Source organism: Uranotaenia lowii, chromosome 2, assembly GCF_029784155.1.
Source record: "Uranotaenia lowii strain MFRU-FL chromosome 2, ASM2978415v1, whole genome shotgun sequence".
Classification (NCBI taxonomy): domain Eukaryota; kingdom Metazoa; phylum Arthropoda; class Insecta; order Diptera; family Culicidae; genus Uranotaenia; species Uranotaenia lowii.
In genome coordinates this window covers 156815274-156832580 of record NC_073692.1, presented here as the reverse complement: position 1 = coordinate 156832580, position 17307 = coordinate 156815274, and the positions used below count along the sequence as shown (strand labels likewise).

Genomic DNA, 17307 nt, shown 5'->3' with positions numbered 1-17307 from the left:
CGAATATGTATTCATTTTTTTTAAAACATCAACGAGCACGCAATAACCAAAAAAAATCCGGTCGTTCTTACACCCACCAACCGCAGCATCGACTTCATGGCTATTTTAGCCGTTTTTTCAATTTTCTAATCGTCTTCTTTCATATTACTTTAGAAAACTTCAGATACTGCTGGTTGGATAGCTATATTTTTCGAAGCAAAAGCTATGTTCTAAGACTTTAGTACACATCCACTAAGCAAATGTTTATTCATACCAAAATAAGCAAATGCTTTGGGCTTTTGCTTTGCTTGATTTCGAGCTAAGTAAAAGCTACCGAAGCAATTGCTAAACCTTATACTTACCACTAAATGTCTTTAGGTAAACATGGTACCTTGTGGACTTCATACCACTTTAATGCATCCTTACCTTAGAGTAGTAGCACTATGCGAGATCAGGTCAAAACATTGTAGAATTGCTATGCTGTTTGATTAAGGGGGGGGGGGGGGGGGGGTAGGGTCTAACACTTTCAAAAAATCGATTTTTTTATTTTTCTATTTTCTTATTGTAAAACGTTTCAAGAATGTTGTGTCAAATTTTCAAGTCAATTGGAGCAAAACTGGAGAAGTTATAGGCCTTTATCTCCTCCTATTTAATACTGCAAGAAAGCAAGAGCAGAAACTTCAAACGCGTTTTTCTCGAAAGCACATTTTTAAAGTCCGTGGACATCGTCATTTGAAAACTACTTATCCGATTCTTTTCAAATTTGGAACATATTTTCTACGTATAAAATACCAGACCCCAACGTTGTTTTTTTTTGTTTTTTTTTTTACTTTGGGGAGACTTTACAGGTGAAAAATGGCGGAATTTTTCGTGAAAAATCGTAGTTTTTACTTCAAACAGCCACAAAAATTTAATAAAATTTTTTTTAAGTAAAATAAAAACGTTGGGGTCCAGAAAAACATCTATTAAAAATATTTTGCTCTGATTTTTTGACTTCAGATGATTCTGTGGTGAGATACAGTGTCCACCGCAAATCCTGTTTTCTAAAAGGCATCCTTGAAAGTGCTCCGTCAACGGCTCATTTTTCAATATTTTTCTACGAAAAAATTACTAAATGTTCTTTTAACAATGCTTTGTATAATGCAAAAAATTTGAATACATTTGTTTGAACGATAGCTCTAGAAAAAAATCGTGAAAATGGTGTTTTTTTATACTCGTTAGACCCTACCCCCCCCCCCCCCCCCCCTTAAGGGTAGCAACCTTTTTTGTAAACATTCTTGCACGTAAATTTCGCCATTCATTATATCTATGGTTATGAATGTACGAGAAATTTTACCGCATTCACATATGGCTTGCCACACGGCCACACCATAACCTTCTTTCCAAATTTTTCAGTGTTAATGGCTTTCACTGATGCAGGAACATCCTTCCCCTTCGGTGAGGTATATAATTGTGGTCCAGGCAGAATTGAACTGTCGAGTTTGATGTACACTGCCGGCCAAAAGTTTGGGATCACCCGCTAAAAAACATGCAAATTTTGATCGTTCATCTCTCAGCCGTCTTAGAACATATTGCAAATCTTCTGATCTCATTTGAAAGATAATGAGCAATAGCTATTTTGGAGGTATTTTGCCCAGAAATAATGTTTTAGTTTTGCACATAAAACTTAACCTAAAGAACATTTTCAAAAAATCGCACTCAATGTTCAAAGCCGATCATTTTGAGATAGGGTGGACAAAATTTCAAAATTTGAGTTGCATTAGAATCCTTATTCTATACTTCTCAAAACATAATCAAAAATGTTTGTGCAAAAATTTAAGAATGTACTTTTAATTAATAATATAGACACTTAAGTTATCGTCCAAAAGTTTGGGATCATCCCTAGTATGGTGTATCGGCCAAAAGTTTGGGATCATTCTTTCAAAAACATGCAAATTTAACTCATTCATATCTTTCTCACCTAACATCGTATTGCTGATCTAAAGGGTGCATTGTTGTTTTTTCGTAAAATCATTATAAAATTATATTTCAAATCCATAACCATAAAAAATTCAGAATCATAAGTGTGAATTTAAAAAAAAAAACAATTAATTTCAGTTAAATTTTTCAATTATCACTTTAAAATATAATGAATATATGAATTTAAAAAAAAAATGACAATTCTTAAGCTTTCAAATGTACCCTTCAGATCTGCAATACGATGTTAGATGAGAAAGATATGAACGCCCCAAACGGCCCAAAATTTTGGCCGATACACCATACCCAAACTTTTGGACGGTAACTTAATTGTCTATTTTATTAATTAAAAGTACATTCTTAAATTTTTGCACAAAATTTTTTGATTGTGTTTTGAGAAGTATAGAATAAGGATTCTAATGCAACTCAAACTTTGAAATTTTGTCCACCCTATCGCGAGATGATCGGCTTTGAATATTGAGTGCGATTTTTTGAAAATGATCTAACTTTAGGTTAAGTTTTAGGTGCAAAACTAAAACATTATTTCTGGGCAAAAACCTCCAAAATAGCTATTGCTTATCATCTTTCAAATGAGATCGGAGGATTTGCAATATGTTCTAAGACGGCTGAGATATGAACGATCAAAATTTGCATGTTTTTTAGCGGGTGATCCCAAACTTTTGGCCGGCAGTGTAGGTTTGATCATTCATGATAAAACAAACCGATTTTCAGCCAGAAATTTGTCGTAGAGTTTCCGAGCCCTCGATTTCACGTTTTCAACCTGATTGGTACTCCTTTTTGGCTTTTTCTGTTTCCGATGGGTCTGCTGAAGTCAAATTTTCTCTCTGGCACGCATAATCTTAGCAGATGAGGTACGTAGTTTCTAAGCCATATCCCGTACTGATGCAGAGGGATGCCGTTTGAAGTCACCCTTGATTGTCTTGTCCATTGTATTCAGGGTCAGCAGGGCCAGATTTCCTACCACACCTCGGGGAATCTACGGAAGTACACCTGTTCTCCATGCGCGGTTTGAATTGCCCAATGGGGGCCATGCCCATACACTCACACCTTCTTCCTTAGCTAGGTTTCTGATAAAAAGACCAATCACAGTGCCCCATTTGTGTACAATCCGTTTTCTTTGCTCGGGAGTAAAAACTTGCATTTAGGTACAGATTTCTTCGCGAAAAAACGACAACAAATGACAACGCTTACATCACTTGGATGTAAACAACAGTACGTAGCCAAAATTTGGTTGGACACTACGATATAACGGTTTTTTTATAGTGTATTTATAATTATATCGGAACAACCTATATCGTTTCAAACGAATTTTACTTTTTGGTTCGATGAAACTCTCCTGTCAAATAACAGATTTCACAGGAACCCAACATCTTTAATGATAAACGCCCTAGAAGCCACGAGTCATCTGATGTCCTTTCAGTTATTGGTGACATTTTGAAAATCTGAGAGATCCCTACTCAAAAAGATCATCTGGTAATACTGTCGCTGAATCCCAAAACCGGAGTTTTCGTCAACATCAGCGGCGACGGCGACATCACTGATCAGAAATCTATCAAACATCTTCCAAGAGTCGGAACCAAACCAAAGAAAGGGTTGCGGATTGCCGGGGTGTTTGATAAATTTTTCATCATCACTGGTTGGCAAGGTTGCCAATCACCCGCGCGAAAACTTCGGATTTCAACTGAATTGACAGTATCATTTGGTTCAACATAATCGACTCAAAAACATGAGGGGCATTAAATGGAAGAAATTGAGAGAAATTTAAATAATCGCTTTTGATTTTTTCATTTATAACTCAATAGAATATTCGTTTGAACGAATAGTTGAAAAGGTATGTATATTATATAGTATTTTTTATAATAAATCAAACGACAATTATTTTTCCACAAAAGCTGTTTAAGCACAAAATTTACGCTTGAACAGTTCAATCCTTTTCCCTAAAATGATAATCGAGCTCTATGAGGTATAATCAATAAGTCAACATATTACATCGCTAGACGTTATTAAGTTCCAAGAAAGCGTTCTCCACCATCAACACAACCCAGCTTGATCCCCCAGCTGTCTGCGAAGAATGGAAACAGCTCTGCGTGCCCCAAGAGGAAGGAGTCCAACAAAGCAAAAATTCAATTATGCTTCCGAAGAAAGCAGCAAAGGATTATCATCTACCTACTCCTGTTTCGTTGGCTGCGAAAAAGAACAAGCAACAACAGCAAACTGAAATGACAAAAATCTCGATCAAATCCCCCGTCTGCCATTGGCAAGAGCTATTGCTGCCTGGAAGACCATCGTCAGGACCAGGAGAGATGAAAAGCATAAAGCATATCAATGGGGAAAAATCGGGGAAAACTGTTTGATAGATATACGTTTTGTTCATTCGGTAAAAAGGCTTGACTAGTTCGATATCGAAAGTGATAACTTTTAGAAAACAATAAATTGACCACTATGTTATCAGAAAAATTGAAAAATAAAAATCTCTCTTTCTGGTTTTATATTTATCATATTTTTGTAAAGTATTTTAGCGCTTATGTAATTACATCACTAGAATCGGTATAAAATTACCTTTCTGATGAATCTAAATTTATTGCGGAAATCTTGCGTTAATATACTCGAAATCCATTGCAAAGTTGAATTTTTGTGCAAGAAAATCTGAAAAATTGCTAACTGACAAAAAGTTCGAAAACCAGCTAACTTCGAAAATTCGTCAAAAATTCTATGTTTCTTATTTTGAAAATCTATAGATGCGCAGTTGTGCCAAATTACGTCAGCTTTGCAATTTCTACCAAAATTCATCTGGTGTGACTTAAACAATTTTGATGATTCATTGATTGAAAAGTACGGTTTTAACACCACTTTTTTACATTTTTGTGGTCATGGTTTTAAAAAAAATTTTAAAAAAGAATATTTCCATTTGTGTAACGTATAGCTCCAAACATCAGCTTTCTTGGACACTAAGTGAATTTTTTCTTGAGCGCTTCGTAGCATACTACAGTCTTTTTATCCGAAGCATTTTTTTTTTCGGATTTTTTTTCATAGACTTTGAATAGCGGAGAACTGAAATGTTGTAAGTGAATAATGTCTGAGTTCCAAAACTATAAATTTTGTAAATTCGGATGAGAAACAAGGGAGATATAGATAGCAGTTCTAAGCGGGGAGTGTCAAATTGACACTCAAGGTCTAGGGAGTAAAAACCTGATTTGGATTGGTACCAGAGAGGTTCAAACGCTACACTTGTACCTATGGCCGTAGGAAGTTTGATAAAAAATCAGTAATGAATCGGAGGAGGTTCTGATTCCATATAATAAAACTAAAATGGTATTTTTGTTTCCATATTTCTAAGACTCTAGATATCGGTTCAAGATCCTTGAATTTCAATTAGAATCATGATAAGACACAAGAAATGAAAAACTGTTTTGATATTCTGATTCAAATAGGGTTTAGAATTTCGTACGAAAACTGATTCAAGATTTTCGAAACTAATACGCATTTTCGTATTAAGATAATTATTAAGAATACTATTAAAAATAAGAATAAGAATACGAAATTCTTGAACTTGATTCTTGTGTAAAATTTAAACAAAACAAGGTTTCAAAATGGCGATGAAAGTTTGAAATCGTCATACGAAATTCATATCATCAAAATACATGGTCTCAAATTAAAAAAAAATTAATCAGATTCGAAAGTCGGATAAGCAATTAATATTTGAAAAAAAAGAATTTATATTGAAACCCTAAACTATCAAATAAAGGATTCATTTTTGAGGGTCCTGAAGAAAATTCCACTTTTTGGTTTATATTTATTACTCTGATCAGAAATTTATTTTTAAGTTTTGACTCAGACTCAGCATTCATATTCAAAATATTATTCAAAATTCAGATTCTGATTGAACTCGTTAAAGACTTTTACAATGAAGATGAAAATATCATGTTTGATGTCGAGGAAACTCAAATGTTGAGGAACTCAAATCACAAAAGATGGCAAATTTAAAATTAGTTTTGTTCATCTAATTTCAAAATTCAAATTATTTATAATCAAAGTTTAAATAAATCAGTTGAAAATTACAAATACTAAATTGAAATTAAATTTACTTTGCCTGTTTTGGTATATGAAAAAAAAACCTTTTTTATAAAGAAAAATGCAATCTTCATCTAAAAAATCGGTAGGAAATTCCATATAGTTTCGGTGTACTATTAAACGTTATTAATATTGCAGTTTTTCAAAGCCATGTTTCAAACTAAAATCTTTAATTTGGATCTAGTTTGAAAGAATGAGATTGGAACCGCAAAATTATTTTTACATTTGGAAAATTCATTTACGTATTTTCTTCGATGTATTAAATCTTTGAATTTGTATTTGTGAATTTGAGTTTGTAAGATATAGCTTATTTGATTTAAGCATATAATTTTGTTTTAAGAAACTTGAGGTGTTCTTAAAAAAAACTTATTATATGCTCAAAACAAATGAGCTTAATCTACCAGACTCTTGAGAAAATTCAAAGAATTTTATTTAAGGCTTCATTATACAAATTAAGGTTACCATTTTGGAGATTAATATACTATTTTTTTGAGTTTGTGTTATATTTATGAGTTCGAAAATGATGTTGGAAATCCATTTCCATATTTATTGTGTATTTTTGGAAGGGTTATTATTTTTACAAAGATTTGAATTTAGAAACCCCCTCACCATGCACGGGTCCTTCCGTCTCACGGGCCTGCTTCCTCCAATACATCGTGAGTTCTAAAAATTACTCAAGCAAAACGAATTCACTTCATATTGCGACTCGTATTCAACTATTCAACAGCTAATAACATTTTTTCTGATAAATTGTTCAACAGAAAATTTTCTTTAATGAATTTATAAATTGGCACAAAACCTATCAGCAGGATCGTTCCAGAGAGGAAACAAAAATGATGTTTATCATGAATTCAATTGAATTGAACAAAATATTTAATATTTCTATACAAACATAATACCTAATTTACTCATGTAAACGTTACTTAAAAACTCTACTAAAAATCAAGGCTGAGTTCTGAACCAACACGAAACTTTTAAGACCCCATGGTTTGAGAAAATCGAAAATTATCCCAAATCGACTCAGTCTAATATGGTCAGGATTTCAGTAACGTTGATCTTCCTTGGTGTCAGATAATGTTTTTTTGGAAATCAAATCTCCCATAATAAAAAAATAGCCCATAATAAAACATAGCGAGGGGGAGGACAATAAAAAATAATGCAAAAACTTATAAATTTTGATTAATTGCACGAAAGCTTGCATACAACAAGATTGCAAACTATATCATTGCACAAAATCAAATTTATTTTTTGCTCTTGTAATCTTTCGAATATTTGATAATTTTTTCAAGATTCCATAAAATACTTGAAACTTTATTTATTCCCTTTATTTATTTCTTTATTATTCTGGTTTTTGGAAATTGTAAAGGGGGGGAGGGGGGAGGATGGGTTGATAAAAGAAGAAATTGATAGCTTTTAAAAATTGCGCAATGATTGTACAGTGGTAATCGATGGACAATTTACCCTACGCGGAATGGTTAGGAAAAATTCTTTCGTACAACTGTCTATAAAATTCTCCTAAAATACATCTCGGTTCATAAACACGTTTTGAAATTTACTAGACGAACGAAATGTACTATCGGCACATAATTCCACCAGGATTATTATTATTCGTTACTACATGTGTCTGCTCTTATCGGGGTTACTAATCGAAACCTTGAGGACGATTGTTCTACGGCTTGGAGCAAGGCAAGGTGGTACTCGGAAGGGGTTCATAAATTCTATAAATTATCTCCCAACCATCTCACTAGCTAACTGTTATATAAAGGAGAAATATCGTGTACCTACACCGCAGCAGAGATACAATTTAGAGGAGACGAAAGCAACAGAAACGGAACCGAAAGAAAAGAAAAAAAGATCACCGGAACCGAGCTGCTTTAGCTGCTTCCCACAAAGGAACTTTTCGAGCACATTAGATACGTACCGATGGGAGCGACCAGCCCTCCGAAGGTGGTTCTGGCACTGTCAACAGCAGCAGGTCCTTGGAACAACCCCAGCGCCAGCACCAAAACGATGACCGCCACACACCGAGGCATACTTCTGGGCGTTAGTTTTGTTGTTTTCGTTGTTGTTGTTGTCATAGCCATGGTGGATTTGTTGTGTTGTGTAATAAATTAAGCTTATGAATAAATAACTTAAATAAATAAACTCGGTAACACTATATATCAGAAAACTTTTTCACTGGGATTAGCGGCGGCGATAGCCGTTTCCAGAAGGGGAGGGGTCTGTGGTCACAAACCTCACACAATAATCAGGCTCCCGTCTAGGAATGAAATAACTGGGGGGTCCCCTGGACTAGTAACCAAACACACTGATGATAATAGTAGGTTGAATCCCCTTTCGTAACAGCAGCCGGTTGCCGGGAGAATCTCCAAGGGATTAATTTACACAAGTATAGCTTCAAATTATCTCGTCGCAGGATTTACACTGCGGCATCAATCGTCGTCGTGGCTCTTTGATATCCAGCTAGAAAGCAACCACCGAATCGCCGTTGAATAAAGCCACCCACCCAGTAGTGGGTGACGGTTGTGGGTGGAACCATTAATGATTGAAACATTGACTGTGCTGTGCAACGATCCGAAAGTTTCGCGCGATCAATCGTTGTTCAATCAACTTTTAAATAAGATCAAACTGCTTTGAATATTCCAATTCTACTACCATATCGCTTTAGGGCGGAATAATATTGGTTTTACGTTTGCTTTTTTGCCTAATCACATCTGCTACACAAGTAGAATTCACTTCCTCCGAAAGGACACACCGTCCCACAATTCCCCTTGAAGAATATACACACAATCTCGCTCACACTTTTCTATCCCAAGGAAAGCGCCGTTTAACTACATTTTCACCGATGTGCGGATATATCCAATTTTTTCCGCACGAAGTTCCGACTTTCACCCTCACAGAACAACCACCTCTAGACCAAAGCTAAAGCGCAAGGACTAGCGCAAAAAAATCGCACATAGAAGGGGGAGTACAAATGCGGTTATATTCCTCCGCTGCCTCGTCGTCTCGGTATAGAAAGTATAGAAAGTGTACAACAACGGGATCAAAGGAAAAATCTAGCGCCCGGAACGTGTCTACAACCGTAACAGGTCGCGCGCGCCGTACTTTCTCACGGTTTTCCCGGTCACACCACAGTTAAAACGAAAAGGTCCAGTCCACTGCACTGCTCGCGGACAACTGAGAATCCGATTTGGCCGTCATCACCCGCGCGTCAACCGACCAAGAACCAAGCACCGTAACGTTCTCGATATCGGCCGGTTCCCGATTTTCCGATCCAAAAACCTCTCGAATTCACGGAGCATAACATGCTGTACGCAAACGCACCGCACCACCAACATACTCTCTCTTGCTCGCTTTTCACACTCTCTCCTACGCGTATTCCGTCAGCTTCACGCGTTTTATGTTCATCGGATTGCCGGTGCAGCATGGTTCATGGCATGGCCCGGCCAGAATCACATGTTTTGCCTCTGCTCTAATTCCAACTAGAGCCGGTGGTTGGGTCAGATGAACACCCGACCCACTGATAGATACCTTTCTCTCCAGGAATCCATCCACAACCAAAAACACGGGATTCTTTCTCCCATCATCATCAACGTTTCGCTCGAATCCGTCGCAGGACCATGAAATTTTATGGCTTTTGTAGAGAACGTGGTGTGTAGAAGAGAGCGGACAAAAACATAAAACAGTCCATGTGGATTACGTTGTTTGGGACCCATTCCACAAACTTATTTATCATAATTCGGTGTGAGGAGGGAGGGTATTCCATCCTAACTATATTGGTTCATACTGAAGCGCGCGGAAGCAAACGCCGTCATCCTGCTGTGAGAGCTGTTGAAAAGAGCCGCACGGTCCCGGCCCGGCTGAAACTGGAAGTAATATCCGTCCGTACCTAGAGGAAGTTGACGCTATTTTGCTGCTGCTGCGGGATGATGACGACGCCGCGCGCCGTAGGCCCTTTACGGCGCATAGCGCACGATATAATTTGGTTAGGGTGGCCACTGACCACCTTTGTCTTTCATTTTAGTGTCTTCAGAACATTTGCTCTTTCAATTATTCTTTATAACTTGAAAGCATAAAAAAGGTTAAGGTTAAGGTTAAGGTCTACTAAGAAAAATTGAAAATTCTAACTTCTTTGTTTCAAGAGAAAGAGCTGTATTTTGTTCTACAAAGTTGTAAAATACACAAAAATATGAAACTTAGTTGTAAGCACCAAAACTCTATCTCTGTTCAGAGCAGAGTTCGAGAGGTTTTATTTTGAAAGTTTTTGAAAAGTTTCTTAAAGTAGTTTTTTGAACAAAACTATGGTTAGATGAGGGTTTTCATGAATAACATTTGTTGAGAGTTCGAGACTGGCTTTCACTAGAATCAAGAAGTACGCGGTATGGTAGTAACGACCCTTTACGGTCCACAAAAATTACACAGGAAAAATTTTTGACTATTACGTGTCACTGAAACTGCAACCTTTAAAATAAATCAACCTGTAATTAACAAAACCTGTAATTTTAAATTTTTTTCCTAGAAAGTAAACGAAGCTCCTTTTTGTTGCAGGAAATAATTTTTGCTGTGTAGCTTCATACGATTTTATACACTTTTTGACTTCAATGTATGTACTACAACTTACAACCTTTAAACGACATAATAAATCTTATCCAAGAGACCAATTGAGAAATAATAATTGAACAATCAATACAATTTATTCATGTAACCTCAAAAGTTTATCATCAGATGATTTAAAAACAACAATAAAACATAACTTTTTTCTCCAACGATAGATTTTCATGACCCCATAGTAAATTCTTTTTTGTCACGTCAAGATTTTTCGAACCGTGAATTAATCATCCGTGTACCCACATCAGAAAACTTAATTGGCTTTTTTGGCCAATCCAAGTCAGTTTTGTACTGAATTTATACTAAAAACAGCTTGATTGTTTCATAACTATTTTCTCTCACGGTAAACTTTCATCGTAGCCAGATTAAGAACACGGGTTAGAAACCTTACTATGGTCCAGTGTTATGCGCCAACTGACGTTGCCGATTTGCAGGAAAAAGAGCAGTTTTACAGTCAGCAGCGTGGTTGAGAAAATTACGAAGAGTGCCATTCAAATCCATTTGGGCGACTTCAACGCAAAGATTGGCTCCGATAATCAGGACCTTGAGCGCATCATGGGGCGGCTAGGACAGATGAGCGAAAACGGAGAGCTGTTTGTAGAATTTTGTGGCAACGAGAACATGGTGATCGGTGGATCGCTCTTCCCCCATCGACCAGCACATAAGTCACTTGTGTATCTCCCGATTCCTCTGAATTTACCACATCTGCATCAGCCGAAAATGGAGAAGGAGCCTTCTTGATGTCCGCAAAAAACGAAGCGCAGACATCGCACCTGACCATCACCTCGTCCTTGGCGAGATACGGTTGAGAGTTGCGCGTGTCTAACAGCGAGAGGAGAAAGTCGGGTGTCGATACGACGTCCACCGGTTGGAGAATCCAGAGGTGAAAAGGGCATATGTCGAACTGCTAGAGTCGGATGTCGGATGAAACCTGGAGGATGATCGATGATCGGAGAAAGGCGAAAGTCGGAATTTAGTAGGCATGAACCGTGTCAGCCAAAGCAAGAGACAAGAGAGCCTGGACAAACTCCCTAGCCGAAGAGGGAGAAAGAGCCGCCGCCATTGGAGATATCCGATTATTATATGATATTTCTCGCCGCCTTAGTGGTGCAAGGACTAATGCAAGAATACCGCTGAAAGACCGAGCAGGTCAGTTATTGACCGATCGGACAGATGTAGCGATGGTCAACAGAACCCGCAGCTCGTAGCGCCAACAGTAAGCCGCATAAATGGCGTCAACTCGGAAGCGCCCTCGCTGGCTGAAATAGAAACGGCAATCAAAGACATGAAATCCAACAAAGCACCTGGGATCGATTGCATCCCTGCTGAAATGCTGAAAGCCGACCCTGCCTTGTCAGCAGAAATGTTGCACCGTCATTTCGCTGAAATTTGGGATACTGCAACATTCCCGGCCGACTGGTACCTATCTCTTGAAACGCCAAAATCCAAGTGTAGAAGAAATACGAATTAGAACTGTATTGGCCCCGTAATTGTTCTGAAGGAGGGAAGAAGGACAAAGAGATTTCGGTCTCTCAGTCCTCAAGGTCGTACGCTGAGTTGGAGTTGCGCGGGCAGTCGGTTCTAGACGACAAAAGTCAGTGTTGGTAGTGACCCGAGTAGAGCCCTGCTGGCTTGAGGCATGTTATTGTCGATTAGGCCGCAGCGGCTTGCGTAGCTGGGTAGGCGAAACGGGTTAGAACTTTGTCAAATTGTGTCCAAATCTCACAAGTTTTAGAATATAGGTAAATCTTTATACCGATTCTAAAAAAACATTAAGTTGAAACTGGTATAATGAACCACGGATGCGTTTGCTTTGGTCGGAATTTTGATCTAAATAACGGGCTGTTTGGACCACAGGTACAGATGCTCTTAATTTATATTTACTCTTACGTATTAAAATATCTGATAAATATTGTATTCTATTTTATTAAAATCCTTGCAACATTTCTATCTTCTCTGCAAACCCTAACCACCCACCAGAGCTAACTTCAGTTCGCTATCAAACCACCACTTGCTGGTCCCCTTTTCTTTCAACGCAAAAAAAAAACTAGCTACTCCGAATGTTTATGCTGCTCCATACCCACTCCACACTCCACCCCACAGTTATTCGGTCATCGCAGCTAAAGACTCTGCATGTTGCTCGTACCTATGTATGTATGTAGAAAAAGCATTGGAGGAGCACTTGAACAATAATTTTTTTCTCACTTTCCTTCCACACTTTTTATGCTCCCGTCTGCCCGACAAAAGAATAGCCATTCTCCCCGGTCATGCCTTATTAATAGCAACATACATAGCGATGACAGAAATAAGGGAAAAAGCACCGGTATATATTGCATAACTTACCGACCGAAAGGAAGGAAAACATAAACAACCATATTCCACGCCTGGAACGAAATGTTCATCAAACGTCTAGAACGTTCATGCAGAAATGAACGCTCTCCTCTTGAACACATGGCGATACGATCGAATTGATAAACGAGAGAGAATTTTCGAGGTATGGTGGAAAATAGAAAGAAAAATAGAAAATTCAACAATGCTCAATTTTCAGCCGATACGATTCATTGCTCATCTATTAAACCGCATCGCTATGTTTTGCTACCTTTCTCTCTGGGTAGCATGAGAAGAAAATAACATCCTCACCCGATGGGTAACGATAGCAACAAACAGCATCCGCTCGTGGAGGAAAAAAACACGCTGTTTGGAGGATAACCTTCACCTGACATAGGATATCGATACGCCAGGGCACGCACGATATCCTTTTGGCGATGACACAATGTCCAGGAAGCGCTAATGCGGGCATGAGAAAAAAGTGAAAAGTTATGATAACTAGCAAGGTTTGATAAAAAACACGTAGGTAGATTCAAAACATTTGGTTTTAAAAATTCAGATTTCAGATTCAAATTTGAGATTCAGATTTAAGATTTCAGATTTACATTTGAGATGCAGATTCAAATTTCAGATTCGACTCCAAAACCACAAAATCTCATCCCAGAACCACAATTCTATATCAGTTTTTCAAAAAAATTCTCACTTGTTGATGATAATTCAGTCCCAAATATTGAATCTCAATGAAGTTAGACTAAGCTTACCAGATTGTCCGGATTTTGACCAGAATTACTCACTCAATTTGCAAAATCAAACGAAAATTTCAATAAAGTCATAAGAATTATGTATCTTGCGGTCTTGCGTCCAAATTTTTTTTAAGTAAATTTAGCCAAAATAAACATAAACGATATTTGGGAAACCTTAAATATAATCGGCTGATGTATTTCAATTAAATAAAACAGTTTTCCACGTGTTTTTTCATTTCAATGAAATAATTCTGTAGTTCGCCTGCATATTGGCCGGATTTTTGGGAAAATTATGAAACAATATGTCCTCATTTTGCAAGGTTTTGAAATAAAATTGCCTGGATTTTCCCAGCCCAGATACATGCGGAAAAATATCTAGTAAGTATCCAGTTCATTGTTCTTGATTTTCAGTTTTTATCATCTTTGGTGAAGAATCCTGCTTTGAACCTTAATTATGCATTTCAATCTAAAATTTGATGAATTTTTAAGATTCGAGACTCATAATTTCGGAATATGAAAAGATAATATAAAAATTGCAAACCATTTTTAAGATTTTGATCTGAAATTTTTTTCCTTAATTTTTATGCAAAGTTGAAACATAAGAAAGTTCAGATTTAAAAAATGTGAAACAATTTCATCCTTCAAAATGTTGTTTAAATTTACAAATTCAATTACGAATAAACAATGGAAACAAAATCATATTGGAAACCATAAATTCAGAACCTAATAAAAGATTTCTGGTTAAGAGTTCTGATACAAATTTCGTTTTTTGATTTCAAATTCATAAAATTTCTTATCTGGAATAAGATAAGGATTTGATTTTGGGTTCAAATTGCAGAATTCAGACTAGGAAATAAAATCCCAGGTTTGTATCTAGATTTAGCTCAAATTTAAGATTTTAATCAATATCAAAATATCAATGTTTAAATTTTATCAAGTATTCAAATTGTAGGAGATCGCAGTTTCATTACTTTGATTCTTGGTTTCAAAAAATTAAAATTCAACCAAAATCAGTTGGGAAACACAAACCTGATTAAAATCACACATAAAAAAGTAAGATGTAGATTCATTTAAAATAATTTGTATTTTCAAAAATCTAGATTTAAATTTTCACAGGCTCACAGGATTATAATTATGAAATATAAAAAAATTTAATGATAATTTTTGGATTTGTTTTTTATTCTCAAGTAAAATTTCAGCTGGTAATTTTATTAAACATTATTAACATATTTTGCAGATTCTTCATTCTTCAAAATCAACGGTTCTTACTAAAATCTTTATTTTTAATCGAGTTTACAAAAGTAAAAAATAAACCTTATTTGAACAGTAAACCTAATTTTTTACTTTTATTGCTGAATATTTGCTACATTTTCACCCAAGCTTAAAATTGTTATGCTTGTGGTTCAAAAGAATGAGCTCCCTCATGTTATGAGTAAAAAAGTTTTTTTCTAAATGAAGCGTTCAAAATCCTTTTTTTTTGTTTCGATTATAATAGTAGTTCCTACATCATTGTTCCATTCGCGACTTTTCTCAACAATGCAGCTGGCACACCAATCACTTATCAGGAACAACTGTGTTCGATGTTTACTCTCAAACTCACGGACATCAGCTCAGAAGGCAACTGATTTACCAATTGAGCTATATCACAAGTACCTATATTTTTTAAGCTTCATGAAAAAATGGACTAGGACTAGAACTAGGACTTATTTTCAAAATTAAAAAACTTTTCATGCAAAATAACTTTAACTTGAATCATTTGTACTTAGTACATGTACATTTTTTCACGTGTGTATGCATTGTTCAAGCAAAAATGTTTTAGGAAAAAAAATTGTTATCAAACCATCGGTTTTCGAATTGCTGGATTTTTCAGCATTCAGTTGTGTTCTTGTCATTTTTGCTGTTTTCACATTGCTGGACTTTCCAGCAATTGATCTAGTTTGCTGGAAAATCAGCAATCGAGTTGTCAATTTCGAGTTTGTTTTTGTTTCGTACGCTGTAAGCAAGGTGAGATTCTATTTTACGAATTTTGGTTAAATTAATATAATTATTTTATTTTCCTCTATATTCTAGCAACCAGATAACAAGTCAAGGGTGAGTTTTTCTTAGACAGATAGATATTCTCTAAAATATTCTTATCAAAACTAGTTTTACAGGTGGCGGATGATCAACACTTTGGCACAAAACTGCCAGCTCAGAGCCGGATTTATAGAATATTTTTAAAAAAATATCGTGTTTCTGGAAATAAATGTATCCCTTTATGGAAAAATGGGAGGAAATAATTGTTTTTATTACTTATTATATGCACAGCCAGTAATCAAAATTTAATTTTGAAATAAAATATAAATTTGATACTAAATACAGCCGGTTGTGTTGAAAGAAATAGCTGGTTTCCAGCAATCTGGATTGCTGATTTTCCAGCAATTTTAAGTGCTGGAAACCAGCATTAACGTTTGCAGTTTTTTCCAGAAATTTAAGTTGCTGGAAATTTTGCTGGAAAGTCAGCGGGACAAAAACCAGCAAAAAAAAATTTGCTGTGTATATAAAAAGCAATTTCTGTATGTTTGTTTGTTTGTCCTCTATAGACTCAGCCGTCTTAGGAGCTAGAGGTCTGAAATTTGGCACGGATGCTCATTAGGATCAGGAATGACGAAAAATGTTTTCAAATTTTCGGATGACCCCTTCTGAAGGGGGTCGTCCATACAAGACAATTATTGTTTTCGCGATATTGATGTTACTTTTTGTCGGATTGTGTTGAAAATTTGCACATGAGTGCTTTGAAAGACGAACAATCGATTTTAGCTGCCAAAATTTGTGTAAGGGGTTAGCCAAAGGGGTCGTCCATATTAACTATTCGCTGTTTTTGCGATATTGACGCACGCTCTTTTTTTTAACTCAAAATTAAGTATGACCGAGGTTCAAAACATAGTTCGATTCTATGAACTTAAAGTTAAGTACCATTTTTCCTCCTTGCGATGTATCAAAACGGAGTTCAAACTGCGAACTCAAAATTGATCCCTTTTTTTCCTTCGACGAGGGATCAAAGCTGAGTTCGATCTTATGAACTAAAAATTGAACTCTCTTTGTTGGACTGAAAACACTTAGCGAGTTCAGTTCGAACCGGAACAGCAACCAACGAACACGTCGCAAAATTTTGTCGTTCCGGAACGATTACCGGAAGACTATGAATAATGAAATGCATGTTCACCGTGTCAGCGTAAAATTCTGTCCGTCATTGTCATCATATGGTGAGCGGCTTGGAATGTCCGGAAACTTCCGGATGTTGTTTACTTCCCTTAGGAAGTAACATCCGGAAGTTTTCTTTGACCGGGAGTGTCAAAACTTTCCACCGCTCTGTAATTGCAATGCAATGTACCGGAACAGCAACATCCGGGTACAACAAATTTTAATCAACCTTTAATTCCCTGAAAATAAGCTACCCTCGAAAAAAAGGATAAATTCGAGTTCGGCTGCCGAACTTAGTATTGAGTATGCCTATCAGAACTTAGTATTGCTATTGCCCAGTCAAACTCAAAGTTGAGGGCGGCCACCGAAGAGCTGTTTTGAACCAAAACTACTTAATTTTGAGTTTAAAAAAAGAGCG

General features: G+C 36.4%; 1 protein-coding gene across 2 annotated transcripts in view; it reads right to left on the bottom strand.

The window, feature by feature from the left end:
* Window positions 1-9222, bottom strand: part of LOC129748583 (uncharacterized) — a 443445-nt gene extending 434223 nt beyond the window's left edge. The window contains exon 1 of one of the 2 annotated variants that reach the window (XM_055743241.1): window positions 7949-9222. In XM_055743241.1, the coding sequence (XP_055599216.1) occupies window positions 7949-8111 (163 nt within the window). In that variant the 5' untranslated portion in view covers window positions 8112-9222. The remainder of the gene's footprint in view (window positions 1-7948) is intronic. The other variant, XM_055743239.1, reaches the window with a different exon arrangement.
* Window positions 9223-17307: the final 8085 nt, after the last annotated feature.